Below are 19,850 nucleotides of genomic sequence, written 5' to 3' on the forward strand. Positions count from 1 at the left end.
GAATAAGAAGTAGAAGCTCATTAATGAGCTGACTCTAGTAGAACTTACAAAAATTTCAACTCAACTTGTTTTGACCCCTCTTTGCCTACATCAACAAGTGAACCCTTGTGCACCTTAAGACTTTCTCCATCACAAATCAGATTACTTTTAAGTTCATGTACATATCTCACTTGTTTGAGAACCCTCTCCAATCCATCATGGAGCTTCAACTGAATGTTGCTTTGCCCTTGGATCTTGCATGACTTGTTGTTCCCTAAGAATACCAACCCTCCTTCCTTCTCTTCCAACTCTTCAAACCACCAACAGTTTGGGCACATGTGGTAATAACACCCGTAATCAAGTATCCAATCCTTGCTAGGATCGCTATTTTAGGTTACAAGGGCATTTGATCTTTCACACTCTTCCTCCACACATGAGGCCTCTTTACCACTCCTTTCTTCGTCTTGATGTTTGTTCTCAATTTCGGGCATTGCCTTTTGAAGTGGCCTTCTTTGTGACACAAGCACTTTATCTTTCTTTTAGACTTGGATCTAGCATGATTCTTAGCTTTGGAATCCTTCTTGGGTCTACCTCTCATGACAAGGGCATTAACCACCCATTTATGCTTCACCTCAACCCTCCTTTGAATCTCCTTAGATTTGAGTGTAGCCTTGACTTTGGCCATAGCAAGAGTCTCCTTCCCATACAACAAGGTGTCCATAAAATGCTCAAACCTAGGAGGTAATGAGTTTAGTATAATGATTGCTTGATCTGCATCTTCAATCTTCACTCATATACTTTTAAAATCCAAGATAGTCCGGTTGAATTCATTCAAGTGCTTATTCAAGGGCTTAGAATCATCCATTTGAAAGATGTACAGCTTCTTCTTGAGATAAAGTTTATTAGCTAGAGAGCTTTTGAGATATAGAGTTCCTAATTTTTCCCAAATCTCTATAGTCGTTCCTTCATCAGCAACCTCCCTTAGAACTTCATCTTCTAGGCACAAAGGAATTGCATTATGTGCCTTATTAAGCACATCCCCGCGCAATCTTTCTTCTATCCTCAATATCCCTTCATTCGATAGGGCTGCATCAAGACTTTGATGGAGTAGAAGAGCCTTCATTTTTAACCTCCATAGGTTAAAATCTTTGAGACCTGTGAATTTGTAAATTTCAAGGCTAGCCATGGACATCCTTCCTTCAAGAATACTACAACAACCCTTCAATCTAGTTGCTGTCCACAGAAATCAGCCCAGAAAACAGCCTAGTTGCTGTTCTCCTCCAGCTATTGCCACAAAGAACAACCTAGGAAAGGCCTCCACCGTCGGTCACTTGCTTTCCTCCACCTGTTGTCCACTAAGAACAACCTAAGAAAGGTTTCCATTGCCGGTCACTTGCTTTCCTCCACATGTTGTCCATAAAGAATAGCCAAGAAACTCCACCTCTTTGTTGGAATTGTCTTTTTTTATTTTATTTCAAGAAATACATTCCTCCTTCCCCTTGATATTTTTTGACCAAGCTCTGATACCACTTGTTGAAAAATTTTAAAGAAGGGGCCTTGAATTCCTTTTCTTTCCTAGTAAACAACACCTTCTTCTCCTCCAGCCGGTCCCCTTCTCAGTTGCAATCAACTGAAGCTTTTCCTTCTTCTCCTTTGCCTTAGATCGAGAGCCTCCTCTATGCTTCCTGCCTGAATCGAGAGCCTCCTACTCTACTCCACCATAGGCTTTCTTCCCTTTCTGGACCGCCGACCACCTTTTGGCTGCTTCCACCGAGAGAGAGAGAGAGAGTCTCAAACAATACAAGTCACTCCTATTTATACTAAAATAACCCAAAGAGGAAAAAAGATAAAATAACCTAAAACAATGGCTTAAAGAAAAACAAGACTAATATTTCAAATAAGAACCAACATCTAACAAGACTTATGTTGAATGATGAATTGAAGACCAAAAGAAGAGGGTTGACTAATCTATCTTTAGCGCCTTCAATGCATATCCTAATAATGTGGAGGGCATGAGGGAATTGTTTTATGTGAATGAATTGTAATAAGATAGTATATCTTGAAGTACAAAATGTCCATCAATGTGTAAATTTTATTTGTAAACTTCATATTTCAGGATCTTGGTGGCCCGTGTGCTTGGGCAAGCAAGCCAGTGAAGAAGAAACAATAAAAAAAGTTATCAAGGGAAGCAACACAAGCATTCTGTTTGAGTCATACATTGAAGTTATTGGAGCAAGTACAACAGCAACAACATCAAGCATTTATCCCAATATGTGGGATCGGCTATATGAATCTTTTTTCTCCATTGCCCTATTAAATGTCAAATTCTCATTTAAATCTAATAAAAAAAAGTCATTTCTAATACTTTCTAAGTCTTTTTTAGGTCTACCTCTACATTTCTTAATATAAGGTCTAATACATCTACTATCTTAACCGGTCATCAGAATGCTGACATTTTATTTGACCTAATCATCTAAGGCGACTCTCTCTTATGTTATTTAACACTAGAGGTACTCCAATATTTTCTTCTATATACTTGTTTCACATTTTATGTCTACGAGTAAAACTACTCATCTCTTCGCAACACTTAATTTTATGCTTCTCTTTTAATGACGAACATTCTGTGCTATAAAGCATTGCAGGTCTTACCATCTTATAGAATTTTCCCTTAAGTTTGAGAGGTACTTTTTTATCTCACAACATGCCCTATGCATTCCTCCTTTTCAACCATCCAACTTGAATTCTACTAATAATATCTCCATCTATTTCGTTATCATTTTCACATCATTTTGAATAATAGACCTAAGATATCTAAAAACGTGTACTCTTTTTAATAACCATCTTATAAATGAATGCACCAATTTCATATAACCAATTTGATTTTATATTAGGAAGAATTATTTTAAAAGCAATTTTTTTGTTAAGATAATGAATAGAGAAGCAATAATAACAAAGAAATTATCTTCATATAATTTTTATTGTTTATGAGATGACATATTCGAGTGCTATAGGAATTAATTTTGGTGTGCTTTAACACAAAAATGCATGTGTCAATTATTGACATTGCCGAAGATATGTATGTTAGAACACAAACTAGTATTTGTGGAATGATAAACGGGTTTTTGATTATTATAGGTTTACATCAATAATTAATATTGGATTCCTCTTTTTGGATTGATTATGAAGATGCTTACAAAAGTACTCAAAGCGAGGTGCCCGTGTTTGCATGTTTTTGGCAAATTATATAATTCTAATCGGTGAGATATCCATTAAAATTAGTGAAAAATTAAAATAAGAGAGGAAATATTTAGAAGATTGGGATCTCCAAATTAGCAGAATAGAAGTTTGAGTATATGATTTGTAATTTTAGTGGCATGATGTCAACAAGTATCATTCAATATTATTAGAAGATAAAGTGATATCTAGATGTGATAGATTTAAGTAACATGGATGTAGTAAATAAAACAATGTAGGTATAGTCGATAACTTCTAGAGGAAAGGATTGATGGTTAAAATGGAGATGTGTCTCGAGAATTTTATTTGTTGAGGGGATTGTGACTTTGGGTGATGAAGTCATTAATAAGAGTACACGTTTTAGATATCTTGGATCTATTGTTCAGAGTGATGGTGAAATAGATGGGGATATTATCAGCAAAATTCAAGTTGGATGGTTGAAGTGGAGGAATGCATCAATGCATCGGGCTTGTTATGTGATAGAAATGTACCCCTCAAACTTAAGGGAAAATTCTATAAGATGGTAGTGAGGCCTGCAATGCTTTATGGTGCCGAATGTTGGCCATTAAAAGAGAAGCATAATACTAAGTTAAGTGTGGCAGAGATGAGGATGCTCAGGTGGATGAGTGGCTTTACCCTTAGAGATAGGATACGAAGTGAGCATATACGTGAAAAGGTTGGAGTAGCTCCAGTAGAAGATAAGATTAGAGAGATTCGTCTTAGATGGTTTGGTCACATAAAACGGCGGCCTTGCGATGACCCTGTTAGGAGAGTAGAGGTATTAGATTTGACTTATGTTAAGAAAGGTAGGGGTAGACCTAAAAAGACTTGGTTAGAAAATATTAGGAATGACCTTTCTTTATTAGATTTAAATGAGAATTTGACTTTTAATAGGACACAATGGAGAAAAAGGATTCATGTAGCCGACCCCACGTAGTGGGATAAAGGCTTGATGTTGTTGTTGTATGGATTCGAGTGGACTATAAAAAAAAAATCGATCATATCTAAGTTGAGTGTAACATAATTACAAACATTAAGATAGTTTTTTGAGAAAAAATTAAGAAATGTAAATTAAGGAATTATTATACTTGAGGAAAGATTAGAGTGATATGTTGGACTTGGACCAGCCCAAGCAGGGCTAGCTAAACCAACCCAGGGGCTGGTTTGCTTCAGATGGGCAAAGCAAGCCGCTGGCCCCCATGTGGGCCCCATTACTTGGCTTGAAGAGGAGGGGGCGGTTTAGACATATTTTGATTTAGAGAGGGGTTTAGTAAATGGGATTATATTTGTATGGTTTAAATAGATAGGAGGGATTAGGGTTAGGGTTATCTTGTTATTGGCTGAATTTTGTTTTGGTGCTTAGTTTTGCTTGGTCTGTAGCGGCGTCTAGAGAACTTGGAGAGATAGATCCTCCTCTCGAATTGAGGATTTCTTGCATCTTGTTATTTTCTTCTCTATTTCATCCATTACTACGTTGTTTTTGCTATGCCTGCTGGATTCTTTTTAAATTTGTGGTGGGAAATTGCTGAAATCAAATCATTGATAGGTTTCTCTTGAATTCTACAAGTGTTTCCTATCATGATATCCATTGAAGATAAGAATATTGAAAATAGGTTTAGGTAGCTTTGACATGTGCAACATGAGGTTAAAAGTGTTGTGCTTAGCGAATTGATTAAATCAGTGCCAAAAAAATAAGGAAGAAAAGTAGAGAGACCTAATATTAAATAGATAGCTGTTTATAATGAATTGGGAAGAATATGTTTAACATTAACAGAAACCATTTAAAAAAGGATTCATAATGCTGCCCCAAATAGTTGGGATAGGGCTAATGATGATGATGTCTCCTATTGATTTCCATGAGAAGACAATCAAATGCTTAGCCTGAGGTCCTTCAGTCTTAGTGAGTGATTTCATGCTTCTAAACTGGCTGTAGCTTCTCAACTTTTCATTAGCTGGTTGGCCATTAGTCCAGGTGAACATGCATGTTATATTCGTAAATGAAGTTATTTATTTGGGAAGCCATACTTCTTTTGCAAAATGGTAGGTCTGGCAGTTGATCATTTTCTCACTCTATTGCAAGTAGACTTAATTTGGTCTATCTTGAAATTTTTCGTCATGTATAAGCTTATAAATGTGAATTCCAATGTTACTTAGGGACGCGGTAACTAGTATCAAATGCATATTTGGGCCTAAGATTAATTGCCGACTCGATACCTTTGTTGAGTTACATTGTTCTTCCTTGCAACTTAAAGATTAAAGAACTCTATGAAATTTTCAATTCTATAACAGTTAAGATACTTTGCATTTTTATTGTATTTCAAAATTTAAGCATGTTAATACCCTGAATTTATTACATGCTGCGAAGACTAACAAGGTAACTATTACTGAAGGTTGGCCCAGCAAATGCTGAAAGGTTTTGCGCTGCATTTAAGACAGTACACGAGAAACTGGTAGGTTTTTCTATTTAGAATGCACACCTTCTCTGTATCAGATCATATTCTGCTTCTTTTTCATCCATTGTCATGCATGGATTATGAAATTCAGGTGTACAAAGAACTTAGTTTGGAGGCTGCGCAAAGATTCATTAGTACCCACAAAACTGACAAGATCAGAACAGACTCCTGTTAGAGGTGCTGCAAATCTATTTTTACTGGACTGATCACAAATTTACAGGACTAGAATTTATCGATAACCACATTGATTTTGTCATGCTATTCTCTGATTTGTCAGTTACTCTGTGAGTCAGTTTTACATAATGAAAATCTGGCTAAATGTGATTCAACAAATTGCTTAAAGAATCTGTAAGTTTGATTTTTTACATAAAAATGATCTCAAAATTTTCTTCTGAAACAAAGTTCATGGATTTGTGGTTACAGTTTGTTAAAGCTGCATCTCAGCTATTGTACTTTTTTTGTAGCCAGAATTTCCAGCTTCGATCTATTTAGAATGCTTGAATTAGGCAGTGATTTTTGTTCTTGTTGTTGTTGAGATTTTTCTTGAATATTATAAAAATAATTGATGAAATTTAATTATATAAGTCTACTTCTATAGCACTCCAATACTTAAATACTTACTAATATATCATATTTTAGTGATCTTTAATCATTTTAGAGTTAATTTACTCTAATCTTCAATCATAAGAAATCAAAATTCTAGTACTATAATTTAAATTTAATTTTCAGGAAGCTGAATCGCAGATCTTTTGTCATCTTTGGTTGTTTATATGGTAGCCTATTTGCCTTAGGTTTCACTTGAGATAATTTTCTTATTATTATTTTTAGATTGTAATCATAATTTTTATTTGACAATTATTTTTTTATTGTTTTTAAAAAAATTGTATTAGAAGATTATTTTATACAATTACTTTAAAAAGTTTATCTTCTCTAGTGCTATTTTATAAAATAATAAGAAAATTGTCCTAAATGGATCCTTAAACGTCTTTGGGTTTTGACGAGGGAAGAAAAATATTTTTTTATATCATATTATTATGATACTTATATTTTTAATATTTTTACGATGAAATTGTTTTATGTGTAATAAAAGAATGACTTCTTTAAGTATTCGAGTAAACATGTTCAGCAATTTGTAGATTAGTAAAAAAAAGTGTAGCCTTGCGAGTTATTTTTGTAATGTTAACGGTATATTTCATTCAAATTAAAGCCAATTAATTTGGTTTGTATATTGTTAAAAGTTAATTAATTAGAATGATACATTAAGAATTTTTAATAATTGGATGGTATATTAGTAAATAAAAGTACTTCTGATGTTATATTTAAAAAAGAATATTGTTTTTGTTCGTTGTAGTTAATATGTAAACGCATTACAAATTGAGCCCTCAAGAGATTTGTTCAGGAGCCTTTTTATTTTTGTATAATTTCATGTTATTCTCAAATAGTTTTAGTTCAAAAAATTTTTATTAGAAAGCAATTTTATAAAACAATAAAAAATTATCTTATGATTTTGTTTGATATGATTTTTTTTTTTTAACTTTTTAGAGTAGTTTTTTAATAAAAAAATTTGTAAACAAAAAAGTTATTTTAGAAATCAGTAATTGCATAAATCTGAGTTTTTCTTCCTTTTATCGTTGAAGATGGTAAACATTTACATCCATCTCCAGCTAGCGTGATTTATTTTCTTCCTTTTTTATTGTGAGCAAAGATTCTCTTAACAATGACAGATACCATCCATTATGCCTCGCCAGTATAGAAGCTGATTTGAAGAACATTGCTCAAATCCAATTTGTAGATGTTACTTCTCAAGCACATAGATGTCAACCACAACAAACTCATTCGGGGATGAGTTCCTTGAGGCAAATGTCTAATATGAATCATATTCTTGAAGCTTGTCTAATGATACTCCAAGCATCCACCATTGGTGCTCTCCAAGGAGCTCCATTATGAAGGTAACTCAAACACCTTGTCTTAGGTTGTTGAATTGGCCATTCCTCAATCTTTTCAGCCAATATCAATATTGATTTTTATTCCAAAGTGTGCTAGATATTGGTGATCCGTATTATCTCACTCAAGTTTATTTGACCTAAGTTTGTGACTATTAAACCTCACCAACAAAAGGTGAGCGACTTAAAATGCATCGACCACCATAGTTTATATCTCGAGTCGAGATATCTGATAGAATAAAAAATCTGATTGCTAATCAAAATCCTTTGAAGACACGGCTTCATAACATATTGACTAGAAACAATTACACCTTTTTTATTTAAAATATCTTACTAGATCGGTCATCCTTCATTTTCATTAATGCTTCTATCAAGCACCTCTCCTTCTTTTGATCGTCTTTACCTCCCTTTGCATCTCTCTCTCTCTCTCTCTCTCTCTCTCTCTCTCTCTCTCTCTCTCTCTCTCTCTCTCTCACACACACACACACACATACGCACGTACCCACTCACAAACACATTCATTGACTCTCTCCGTCACTCTTGCTATAGTTATCATGCGAACAATATGCTTTGTTATTCTATCGCCCACCACCCTAACCTACTATCCTAATATTTTTCGCATGTGCTTCCTCAGTCACGCATACTCAGTATTATGCATGCACACTTTGCTTTAATTTTATCTCTAATATTTTCCTTCGTCAATAATAAAAAATGGTTTATTTCACTCCTAAGTTAGTTGGAGGATAAACTACTGCTAAATTTATATTACAATATCTTTTACAAAAATTTTATGTTACAATGACTAACAAATGGTTAAAACTCTTGCACAATTTTATTTAGCAGTATAAGGGCCATGGTAGGTAGGATGAATCATTTGTTATATATATATAGTTTGTTAGTTAAAAAAATTGTGCTATATTATTATTATATCATTATGTATTGAATACTATAAAATACAATATTAGTCAAATAGGTAAACAAAATTTCAAATAATGCATATCTAATAATTGTGGGCTTCAAAAATTCGTGCCCGACCTCTTCTTATTTGGGGAGTTTTAACGACGTTCCTAATCAAATTTTAGAAGACATGTTAAATTTGAGTTTGAGATAAAACACTACCCAGAGAATTCATCCTCAATTTATGAAGTTTTATAATCTGGTTTTAGATTTCCCATAGGCGTAAGCCCCTAGGGTTAAATTCCCCTCCCAATGATAAAAGAAAACATTTGATTAATGCTAGTCATCAAATAGGCGCTAAGTACCTAACATATGGTAGCAGACTTAGCATATGGATTTTAGAAATATGAATTTTATCATTTTATACTTAAAGCGGATGATGGGGGGAATGATGATGAATGCGATCAAGATGTAATACCCAAAATGTTTCAAATAAATGTAAGCATAAACTTCTTCCAAGTGTTCATTTATTCTCATTAAATTCTATTTTTAATTCCAAGCACTTTTGACATATAAAAGTGTACGTTAAGAAATAATCAAATTGTCTAATTTAATTTAATGGTTTGACTATTTAATTATTTAATGTTCAAGATTTAAATAATAGTTAAATTAAATCTAAGTAATAGTTAAATTATCAGTGATTTCATTTCAGATTTTTTTTTTTTTCTAAAAGCCACTTACCTTTGCATGCATTGGCTGTACTAGCAATAGTGTGAAGGGACTTAGTGGATTTAAGTGGATGTTATTTCAATGTAATAAAGGAATTGGATTTAAGTGGATGATTTTTTAATGTAATAGTAAAATAATAGTGGAATTATTAGTTAAAACCTTAAACAAGTGTTACTGACACCCGTCACTTTGATTATGGAGAAAAATAATTCTCTGCAAGCTCTATATGTGAGATGTTGTGGCGTTTTGTTATTAGTTTCCGGATGCATTCGGTAACCTAACGAAATAATTACTCCTGAAGTAGGGTGTTGGTTGGCGGGGATGATGCAGAGTGCTAGTTACTGAAAACTACCGACCATGAGTTGAGCGAATGAGAATATTGCTGGTTAGAACTATTATATGGCTGTTGTGGTAGCTATTGGAGGGAAATATCAACAAATCAAGTTAAGGTAACTTGGGTAAATGCTGTAATTCATGGCTGAACTTAATATTTGGCTGAAATTATGTATTGTTTGCTTAATCTAAGTAAGACTACTACTATTGATACGTCCTCAAAAAATTATCTTGATCGGGCACGAATCTCAATGCAAAATAAAGGTGGAAACTTTCAAAATTAAAATTGGGACTATCTGAACTCTGATTTTAGCAAACTTACAGTCGAACGTTAACGTCTCGGAAATACAAACCCAACAACACCAAAATCGACTCAATCCGAGCCCAAATGGGTCCAAATTAAGGGTCCGAAGCTGTTGTTGGAGGGTTCGAACCACAATTTGGATTACCAAATGATTTCCAAACATAACGTGCTTATAGTCAAATCGAGAGGCTCGACGAAAAAAATCCAACAAGCCCAAGATTTCCAAATTCCAACATCATTAAGACCTTCAAATGTTTGATGAACGGTCCATGATCAAGGGATTCAATATTAGCCGTTCATCCAACCACTACCCATTTACCCTTGATCTCTCACCTATTTACAGGCTATGCCACTCCAGAAATCTATAAATAGACCCCTCATTCCTCTTGAAAGGGGGACTGTGCAAGAAGAGAAGAAAGAAGATAAGGAAGAAGCTCCTCCTCGACCACCGCCAAACTTCCGCCGAACCACCACTTGAGTCCCTCTCCTTCGCCGAACCACCGCCTGATGTTGTTGCTCCACCGGACCACCACTTGAGGCCCTCACCTCCGCCGGACCACTGCTTGTCGTCATTGCTCCGCCGGACCACCACTTGAGGCCCTAACCTTCGCCGGACAACCGCCTGGCGTCGTTGCTCCGCCAGACTACCACTTGAGGCCCTCACCTCTGTCGGACCACCGTCTGACGTCATTGCTCTGCCGGACCACCACTTGAGGCCCTCACTTCCGCCGGACCACCGCCTGACGTCGTTGCTCCGACGGACCACCGCTTGAAGCCCTCACCTCCGCTGGAGCACTGCCTGACATCATTGCTCCACCGGACCACCGCTTGAGGCTTGGACTTCTACCGGGCCACCACTTGACACCGAGAGTTCTCCCGAAGTACCGCCCTTCTACTACAGTCTTTCAGACCCTAGTCTCCTGCGGACTACGGTCCTTCCTACCTCCGTCGTCTACTATGGTCCTTTCAACCTCCATGACTAGACAACGGTCTTTCTGACCCCGGTCTCCTGCCGACTATGGTCATTCTTACCTCCGTCGCCAACTATGGTCCTTCCGACCTCCTTCACCAGACAACTGTTTTTATGACCCCGATTTCTTACCAACTACGGTCTTTCGTACCTCTGTCTCCTACCGACTATGGTCCTTCTGACCTCCGTCGCCTACTATGGTTCTTCTGACCACCATCAACAGACAAAGATCTTTCTGATCATGGTCTCCTTCCTACTACGGTCTTTCAGACCTCTGTCTCCTGTCGATTATGATCCTTCTGACCTCCGTCCCCAAACAACGGTCTTTCCGACCTCTATCCTATCGACTATGGTCATGCCAACCAAACAAACACATCTATGTTGATTATTGTAACTCCTACCATTTAATGCACTCTATATGATGTATATTTGTGACATTAAGCCAAGGCCTTCTCCTAAGGAAGTGCCTCATTTGTAATCGACTACAAATACTATTGGATTCATTCAAACTGGGCTAGGCCCCGTGGTTTTTTCCCCTTTTTATGGGTTTCCATGTAAAAACTCTGGTGTCTCTTATGAACGCTAACCCTCTATTTAGTCGGATTGTGTGCTGGATCTTCGTACAATGCTAAGATGTTAAACTGTATATTTCTCTACTAACACGAATACTACAGGATGCAACAGTTTGGCGCCGTCTATGGAAACATGGTTCTCGATTGGGTGAAAATTTTTGCTCCAATCTTAAAAGAACGTTCATGTCAACTTCCTGATATCAGCCATTACTTCATCAATTTCATGGGAATTAGATCTGGACTGGGGGTAACTTTGACTCTAACTATGGTCAAGAAGATCCCTCTAATACTTCCAACATTAAGATGATAATTCAGGAAAACTCCAGCAAATGCAAGGATACTTTCAATTAATCAATTATAAGCTTCATACAATCCCTTGCTGGACTTCTACTCCTTGGGCAAGGTCTTAATCTCGACCTCAAAAGGCAGTAACGGTCTAAAGATAGACCGTTATTTATCTTTGATTCGAAATACATGAGGCATTCGTCCCCTCCTAATTAAGGAAAAATCAATCCCAGAGGGATTCGATTCAACCTCTTCCATATAGGTTAACGTCATCGAGCAAAGGCTCTAACATACATCCTCGGATAGGTCCTACATCCTTGGTGGATTCTCTCGACCTCTTCCATAGAGGTTAACATCATCGAGCAAGGCTCTGACATACAATCTCGGATAGGTCTTACATCCTTGGTGGATTCTCTCGACCTCTTCTATACAGGTTAACATCATCGAGCAAGGCTCTGACATACAACCTCGGATAGATCTTACATCTTTGGTAGATTCTCTTGACCTCTTCTACACAGGTTAATATCATCGAGCAAGGCTCTGATATACAATATCGGATAGGTCTTACATCCATAGTGGATTCTCTCGACCTCTTCCACACAGGTAAACGTTATCGAGCAGGGCTCTGGTATATAACCTTGGATAGGTATTTCATCCTTGATGGATTCTCTCAACCTCTTCCATACAGCTTAATGTCATCGAGCAAGGCTCTGACAAATAACCTCAGATAGGTCTTACATCCTTGGTGGATTCTCTCGACCTCTTCCACACAAGTTAATGTCATCGAGCAAGGCTCCAACATATAATCTCAGATAGGTCTTACATCCATCGTAGATTCTCTCGACCTCTTCCACACAGGTTAACGTCATCGAGCAAGCCTCTGACATATAACCTCAGATAGGTCTTACATCCATGATGGATTCTCTCGACCTCTTCCACACAGGTTAACATCTTCGAGCAGGGCTCTTTCATTTAGGTTAATGTTGCCAGAATGCTATCGATGGACTTTTGTTGGAATTCTACCCATTGTAGGACTTTCATCAGAATTCTATCCTTCGTCAGACTCCTACCCGATGTTGTACCTTTACCCTATGTCGTACACCTACCTGATGATGAACTTTTGCCCATTGCATGACTATCATTGGTCTTCTACATGATGCTATACTTCTACCCAATGCCAGAATCCTACCCGTCATTAAACTTTTATTAGGTTTCTACCTGATGTCGAACTCCTGCCCATCGCTGGACTTTTGTTGAGCTTCTACCCGATGCCAAATTTCTACTCGGCATCGGACTTCTGGCCCCGAACTATCATCAAATTTCTACCTGATGTTGAATTTCTACCTGTCGTCAGAACATCATCGGACTTCTACCAAACATCGTACTTCTAACCCGATGTCGTATACCTATCCGACGACGGACTTCTGCCTATAGCGGGACTATCATCGATATTCTACATGATGTTGTAATTCTACCCGATGTTAGAATCTTTCCTATCTTCAAACTATTATTGAGTTTTTACCTATTGTCAGACTTCAACCTGATGTCAAACTTCTATCTGCCGTCGGACTACTACCCATCGTCGAACTTTAGCCCGTCGATGGACTTTAATCGGTCTTCTACCCTATGCTTTACTTCTACTCGATGTCGGACTTCTGCATGTCATCGAATTATTACCCGTCGTCGGACTTCTGCCCGTCAATGGACTTTAATCGGTCTTCTACCTGATGCTTTACTTTTACTTTATGTCGGACTTCTGCTCGCCGTCAGACTTCTACTCTTCTTCAGACTTCTACCAATCGATGGACTTTCATCGGTCTTCTACCTGACGCAGTACTTCTACCCGACGTAGAATTTCTGCCTGCCATCGGACTACTACCATTCGTCAGACTTCATCACGTCGATGGACTTTCGTCGGTCTTTGCCCCGACGTCGTACTTCTACCCGATGTCAAACTCATGCCTATTAACGGACATTCGAAGGGCTTCTACCCGACATTGAATTTCTACCCATCACCATACTTCTCCCCGACGTTAGAATTTTACTAGACGTTGAATTTATATACATCGTTAGACTTCTACTCGACGCCAAATTTCCACCCTTCGTCGGACTTCTATTCGTCGTTAGACTCCTACGTGACGTCGTATTTCTACCCGACACTGGATTTTTGCCCGTCAATAGTCTTTTCAACATTCCTCCTTACAAAAGTCTCTCTGATCTCCATTGTCAACTAACTAACATCGAAACTCTGCAGGATATCTCGAAGAAAGGAGGGAGAAGGGAGAATCTCCGATCATTCTTACACAAAGAGGGGACTTGGACCTGCACGAGGGATAACACCCGTACATGGCCAAGGGAAGGCTTCAATTGAAAGGAGGGAGAAGGAGGGATCTCCAGACCTTGTATAAAGAGGTGCCTTGGGCCCGCATGAGGGATACCACCCATACAAGGCCAAGGAAAGGCCACAATTGAAAGAATGGAGGGAGAAGAGAAGAAGTTATAAAAAAAATCAATTTGTAGAAATTACTGTAGCTGTTACTATAGCATGTGAGTACTGTAGCAACGTGAGAAATAAAGAAAAAAGGAATTTTATTTTGTAGAAAATACAGTACTGGTTACTGTAGAAAACTGCTAGTGATTATTGTAGCAAATGGTCACATCAGATGGTGGCACTGTTGAAAAACGCACTGTAGATGGTGGTTAATGTTGCAGAATTACTATAGTAGATATTCCGGGCTCGATTTTCATGCCGGACAGTCCAAATTGAACATTTTTTGGGTCTCCAAAAAAGTTTTTCGGTGTTCTGGATTCAATTTTAACACTTTTGGAGCTCAACGGGGCCTCTATGATTGATTTTGAGCAAATTTATATTTTTTGGAATAGAATTTTTTGACATTTTTTTGCAATTCAATCAATTGTAAGTGTTATACTATATATTTTCAGACTCTATAAGTTTTTACATCCAAAAATAGGGGGACAACTGATATGTCCTCAAAAAATTATCTTAATCGGGCACAAATCACAATGCAAAATAAAGTTGGAAACTTCTAAAATTAAATTGGGATTATCTGAATTCTAATTTCAGCAAAGTTACAGTTGAACTGAACGTCTCAGAAATACAAACCCAATGACACCAAATTCGACTCAATTCGAGCCCAAATGGGTCCAAATTAAGGGTCCGAAGCTGCTGTTGGCACAATTTGGATTACCAAATGGTTTACAAACATAACGTGCTTATAGTCAAGTCGAGTGGCTTGACGAGATAAATCCAACGAGCCCACGATTGCTTAATTCCAACATTATTAAGAACTTTAAATGTCTGATGAACGGTCCATGATCAAGGGATTCAATATCAGCCGTTCATCCAATCACTGCCCATTTACCCTTGATCTCTCACCTATGTATGGGCTATGCCACTCCAAAAATCTATAAATAGACCCCTCATTCCTCTTGAAAGGAGGACCAAAGCAATTTAAAAAGAAGGAAGAAGAGAAGGAAGAGAATGAAGAAGCTCCTCCTCAACCATCGCTGGACTTCCGCCGGACCACCACTGTTGGTGGAATTTTGAAAACATGGTTTTGAAAATCTTGGATTTTCCTTGGGAATTTTGGAATCAAAGTTTAATTCTAATTCTAATATTGAATCACCCCAAAGGATGAAAATAAAATTTCATAATGGTGTTCAGACTTAGAATTATGAAATTCATCTTGAATATTGTTACCAGATTTTAAAGAGAACTTCGTATGGCCTTGAGGGAACAAAGTGAAGTTCAAGTAAATATCCGATTACAATATCCAAGAAGTATGATCGTCAAGTTCACGTCCAAAGCCTTATCAAAGAAGGATATATCTCCCCAAAGGGAGATGATACCATTCAATGATAATTCTTTGAATGTAATAATGAGAATCATCTTTTGATTTTTTAAGCAGCAAAAGATGATCTAAGGTGGCTAACCAAGCCACCTAAGGTGATCTCTAAGTCACCTTTAGAAAATTCTAGGGAGCTATCTTAAGCTTGGATTGGGGCAAAATCACTGGCTCTAAACTCTTTATACTACACATCATCAACACACACAAAATCCAATCCTAATTCTCATTGAAAAGGTTGTAATCCCATTTTGAATTTTAAGGTCAACCCATGACCCTTGAATCCAAAATTAGGAAATAATGCCCTTAAACATTTCAAATAGGGGAGATAAAATTTGGGCATGTAGAGATATGTCCAAATTCATTCTCTCAAAATTCCAGGTCCTGGGGAATTAATTTTAAGCAACAAATTCAATAATTAGAATAACACTAATACTGTAATTAAACTCAACAAAGATGCAATCATGACCTGTGATCATAGGAATTTAATAGGACTCCCTGAGACCTTTCCAATGAGCCTAAGAACACCTAATTTGGTCAAGTGTACAGGGAGATATCAATTTTTGAAAATCCCATGAATTTTTTATAAAATTAAATCCAACCATTACATAGTCAGCCGGCGCTTTACACGCAACGCGTCGTGATTGGCGGGGCAATCATTGGCGCTGACTGGGTAATTGTCGGATTAACCGCAGCCGTCGGATGGAAGATCGGACGGCTACGATTAACGGCGCTCCGAGACCGCTGGATCTAATCCGCGCTGTTGATTGGAATCAATGGTCAGGATTTTATCTTCAACCTCTCGCGCGAACCCGAGACCGTGAAGCTTCTCCGGTGTGATCCGGGCGATCCCGCCGGTGAACTTCGATGAAATTTCATAGAGAGGATCAGGGCAGGGGAACTTTCAATCCAACGGTGGAAATTCGTTGGGGTGAAGGTTTTCTTCACACTTGATCAGACAACCTAGCTAGGGAGCTAGAGATGGAGAAATTACAGCAGAGAAAGACTCAACGGATGAGCTTCTCTATTAGGAAGCTTCAGGGGGTAATGGCGAGCAGATCTCCTTCAGACATCGGGACCGGAGGATGGCCGGAGGTACGACTTCGAGCGGGACGCCAAAAGCTTTCGTCGGAGTTGGCTCGAAAGGATCGAAGGAACGGCCTGGGAAGCTGGGGAATAGATCCGGGAAGACGAGGGAGCTCTGGGGAACTATTTCGAATGTCTAGGATCGAATGATGGCCTCTAGGGAGCACGACCCTATTCAGCCACCTCCAGCGAGCTTGGATGGTTAGGATTGAGCTGGAGGGGCTTCGGATTGACTCCAGGTGGAAGGGGACATCATTCCTGAGGGCTCGTGAGCCTCAAGCCGGCGAGCCACAGCCTTTAGAAGGCTTTGGGTCAGGATCGACTGGGGGGACCACCGGAGCTTATTCTCCATTGGTTTCGACTGCCGCTGGCCAGGGTTTGGGTCGGGTTGACCTGGGAAGAAGGATAGGGACATGCTGGAGTCGAGGGTGAGCTCAATTGGGCTTGGGGAGCTCCAATTCGATTGGGTGGCTGGGTTGGACCCAAACCTGCTCGGTTTGGATCGAATTGGGCTCGACCCAAGTCAGACCAGACCCTGGGCTTGATGTGGGAGATAGGTCTGGGTCTAGTCCACCCAATGCAGGTGACAATTGGGTTCAATTTAATCTAGGTTCAAGGATGGCTCGGGTTGATCCAAATCTGCTTGATTCGGGTCAATTTGGGCTCAACCCAGCTAGGCCAGACCCTGGGCTTGATGTGGGAGATAGGTCTAGGTCTAGTCCACCCAATGCAGATGACAATTGGGTTCAATTTGATCTACGTTCAAAAAAGGCTCAGGTTGATATGATTTTGGCTACTTTGAGTTAGCCTAAAACTCGACCCAAGTCAACTCAAAGCATGGGCTGGCTGGGGGAAGTGTATTGGACCTAGGGCCACTTAATAGAGGTGTTGATCAAGTTCAAATTGGCTTAGGACAAGGATTGGCTCAATCCCAAGTGGTTTTGGCCACTTTGGGTTAGCCTAACTCTTAACCCAAGTGGACCTAGAGGCTGGGCTGGTTAAGGGAGATGTATTGGGTCAAGGTGGATCCAATGACACCTTGATTTAGATTTAATTTGATTAAGATTGAGAGATGGCTAAAAAAAGCCTCTGTTTGGTCACTTGGGTCAAGCCAAAAGGCTAACCCAAGTGAGCCCAAGGCTCGGGTCTCCAAGAGGGATCTCTTGGGTGCCCAAGGAGTAACCCCTTGGGTTCTAATGGAACTGGAATGATCTTGGTCAAATGGGTTAGGTGGAACAAGGTGTATGTATCATTTGGTCAACCTATTTGACTTGGTCAACCAAGTTGACCTAAGGCTAGGAGTTGGGTCTCTTGACATCCATTTGATCATATGAATCTAATGATGAGGCATCAAAGTGTGGAAAGGTCATTTAGGTCAAAATGACCATTTTGACCCTTAAGGGACATTAAGGTCAAAATGGGTTGACTTGGGAAACTAAGTTGACCCATGGTTGGAATTAAGTCCAAGGGGTTCCAAAGGTCAACTCGAAACGTTTGAGAAAGGTTTCAAAGGTTGGTGATCAAGTCAAATTAAGTCTAGGCCAAAAGTCCAAAAACCCCTTAAAGGGCATTTTGGTCATTTTGGCCTTGAGTCAATTTGGGGCCAAATTGAATCTCGAAAGTTGTAGACTATTGTTCAACAAGTCAAAACCAGGGTATTAGAGATGATCAAAGGGTTTGGAGGGGGCTCCAAAATCAAATTCCACTAAGTGAAGGGTTCAGTGGCATTATTTGTAAATATTTGAAGGTTTTGCAACCTTTGGAATTGGATTAAGTTTATGAGGTTAGAGTCCTCCAAATGAGCTCAAATTTGGAGGGTTGGCACTATAGACATGTTACATCAATATGCAATTGGCAGATCTTGAATCAGATGTTGATTGACTGGGTTTCAAGGTGATGGAAAAATCAACTAGAAAGGGTTTTGGAACCTAAGTCCTTAACCTTGGGATACTAGGTTTGGATTGAGTTAAGATCTGGATTGGGCCTAAGGGCTAGGAACTAGGAAGATTCTAGGATCTAGAACTCAGGGAGAAGTTAAGAGTGACCTCATACAAAAATGAGGTCAACAACCACTTGAGTTCCTCACCTCCGTCTGACGTCATTGCTCTGTCAGACCACCACTTGAGACCCTCACCTCCGCCGGACCACTGTCAGACATCGTTGCTCTATCAGACCACCTCTTGAGGCCCACCTCCATCGGACCACCGCCTGACATTGTTGCTCCGTTGGACCACCACTTGAGGCCCTCACCTTCACCGGACCACCGCCTGACATCGTTGCTCTACAGGACCACCACTTGAGGCCCTCACCTCCGCCGGACAATCGCCTGACATCAATGCTTCGCCATACCACCACTTGAGGCCCTCACCTCCGTTGGAACACCGCCTGACGTTGTTGCTCCATTGGACCACCGCTTGAAGCCCTCACCTCCACTAGACCATCACCTGACATCGTTGCTCCATTGGACCACTGCTTGAGGCCTACACTTCTACCGGGCCACCTCTTGACGCCGAGATTTCTCCCTAAGTATCACCCTTCTACTATGGTCTTTCAAACCCTGATCTCCTACCGACTATGGTTCTTCCGACCTCTGTCGCCTACTATGGTTCTTTCAACCTTCATCACTAGACAATGGTCTTTCTGACCCGGGTCTCCTGCCGACTATGATCATTCTGACCTCTATCGCTAACTATGGTCTTTTCGACCTCCATCACCAGACAACGAGTTTTTTTACCCCGGTCTCCTACCAACTATGGTCTTTCGAACCTCTATCTTCTACCGACTACGGTCTTTTTGACCTCTGTCTCCTACTATGATCCTTCTGACCTCCATCAACAGACAACAATCTTTTTGATTCTGGTCTCCTTCATACTAAGATCTTTCGAACCTCTATCTCCTGCCGACTACGGTCATTCCGACCTCCATCACCAAAAAATGATTTTTCCGACCTTTATTCTATCGACTATGGTCATGCCGATCAAATAAACACATATATGTTTATTTTTTTAACTCTCACCATGTAATGTGCTCTATATGATGTACATTTGTGACATCAAGCCAACGGCTTCTCCTAAGGAAGGGCTTCACTTCTAATCGACTGTAAATACTAGTGAATTCATTCAAACTAGGTCAGGCCCCGTGGTTTTTTTTCTCCTTTTTAGGGGTTTCCACATAAAAACTCTGGTGTCTCTTATGAACG

General features: G+C 39.1%; 1 protein-coding gene across 1 annotated transcript in view; it reads left to right on the top strand.

Moving 5' to 3' along the window:
• LOC110099559 overlaps positions 1 to 6,171 on the top strand; it is a 42,686-nt gene extending 36,515 nt beyond the window's left edge. The window contains exons 5-6 of the mRNA XM_020826751.2: positions 5,604 to 5,663; positions 5,758 to 6,171. Of these exons, the coding sequence (XP_020682410.1) occupies positions 5,604 to 5,663; positions 5,758 to 5,841 (144 nt within the window). The 3' untranslated portion in view covers positions 5,842 to 6,171. The remainder of the gene's footprint in view (positions 1 to 5,603; positions 5,664 to 5,757) is intronic.
• The last annotated feature ends 13,679 nt before the right edge of the window (positions 6,172 to 19,850 follow it).

Source organism: Dendrobium catenatum, unplaced genomic scaffold (genome assembly GCF_001605985.2).
Source record: "Dendrobium catenatum unplaced genomic scaffold, ASM160598v2 fragScaff_scaffold_897, whole genome shotgun sequence".
In the NCBI taxonomy this organism is placed as follows: Eukaryota; Viridiplantae; Streptophyta; class Magnoliopsida; order Asparagales; family Orchidaceae; genus Dendrobium; species Dendrobium catenatum.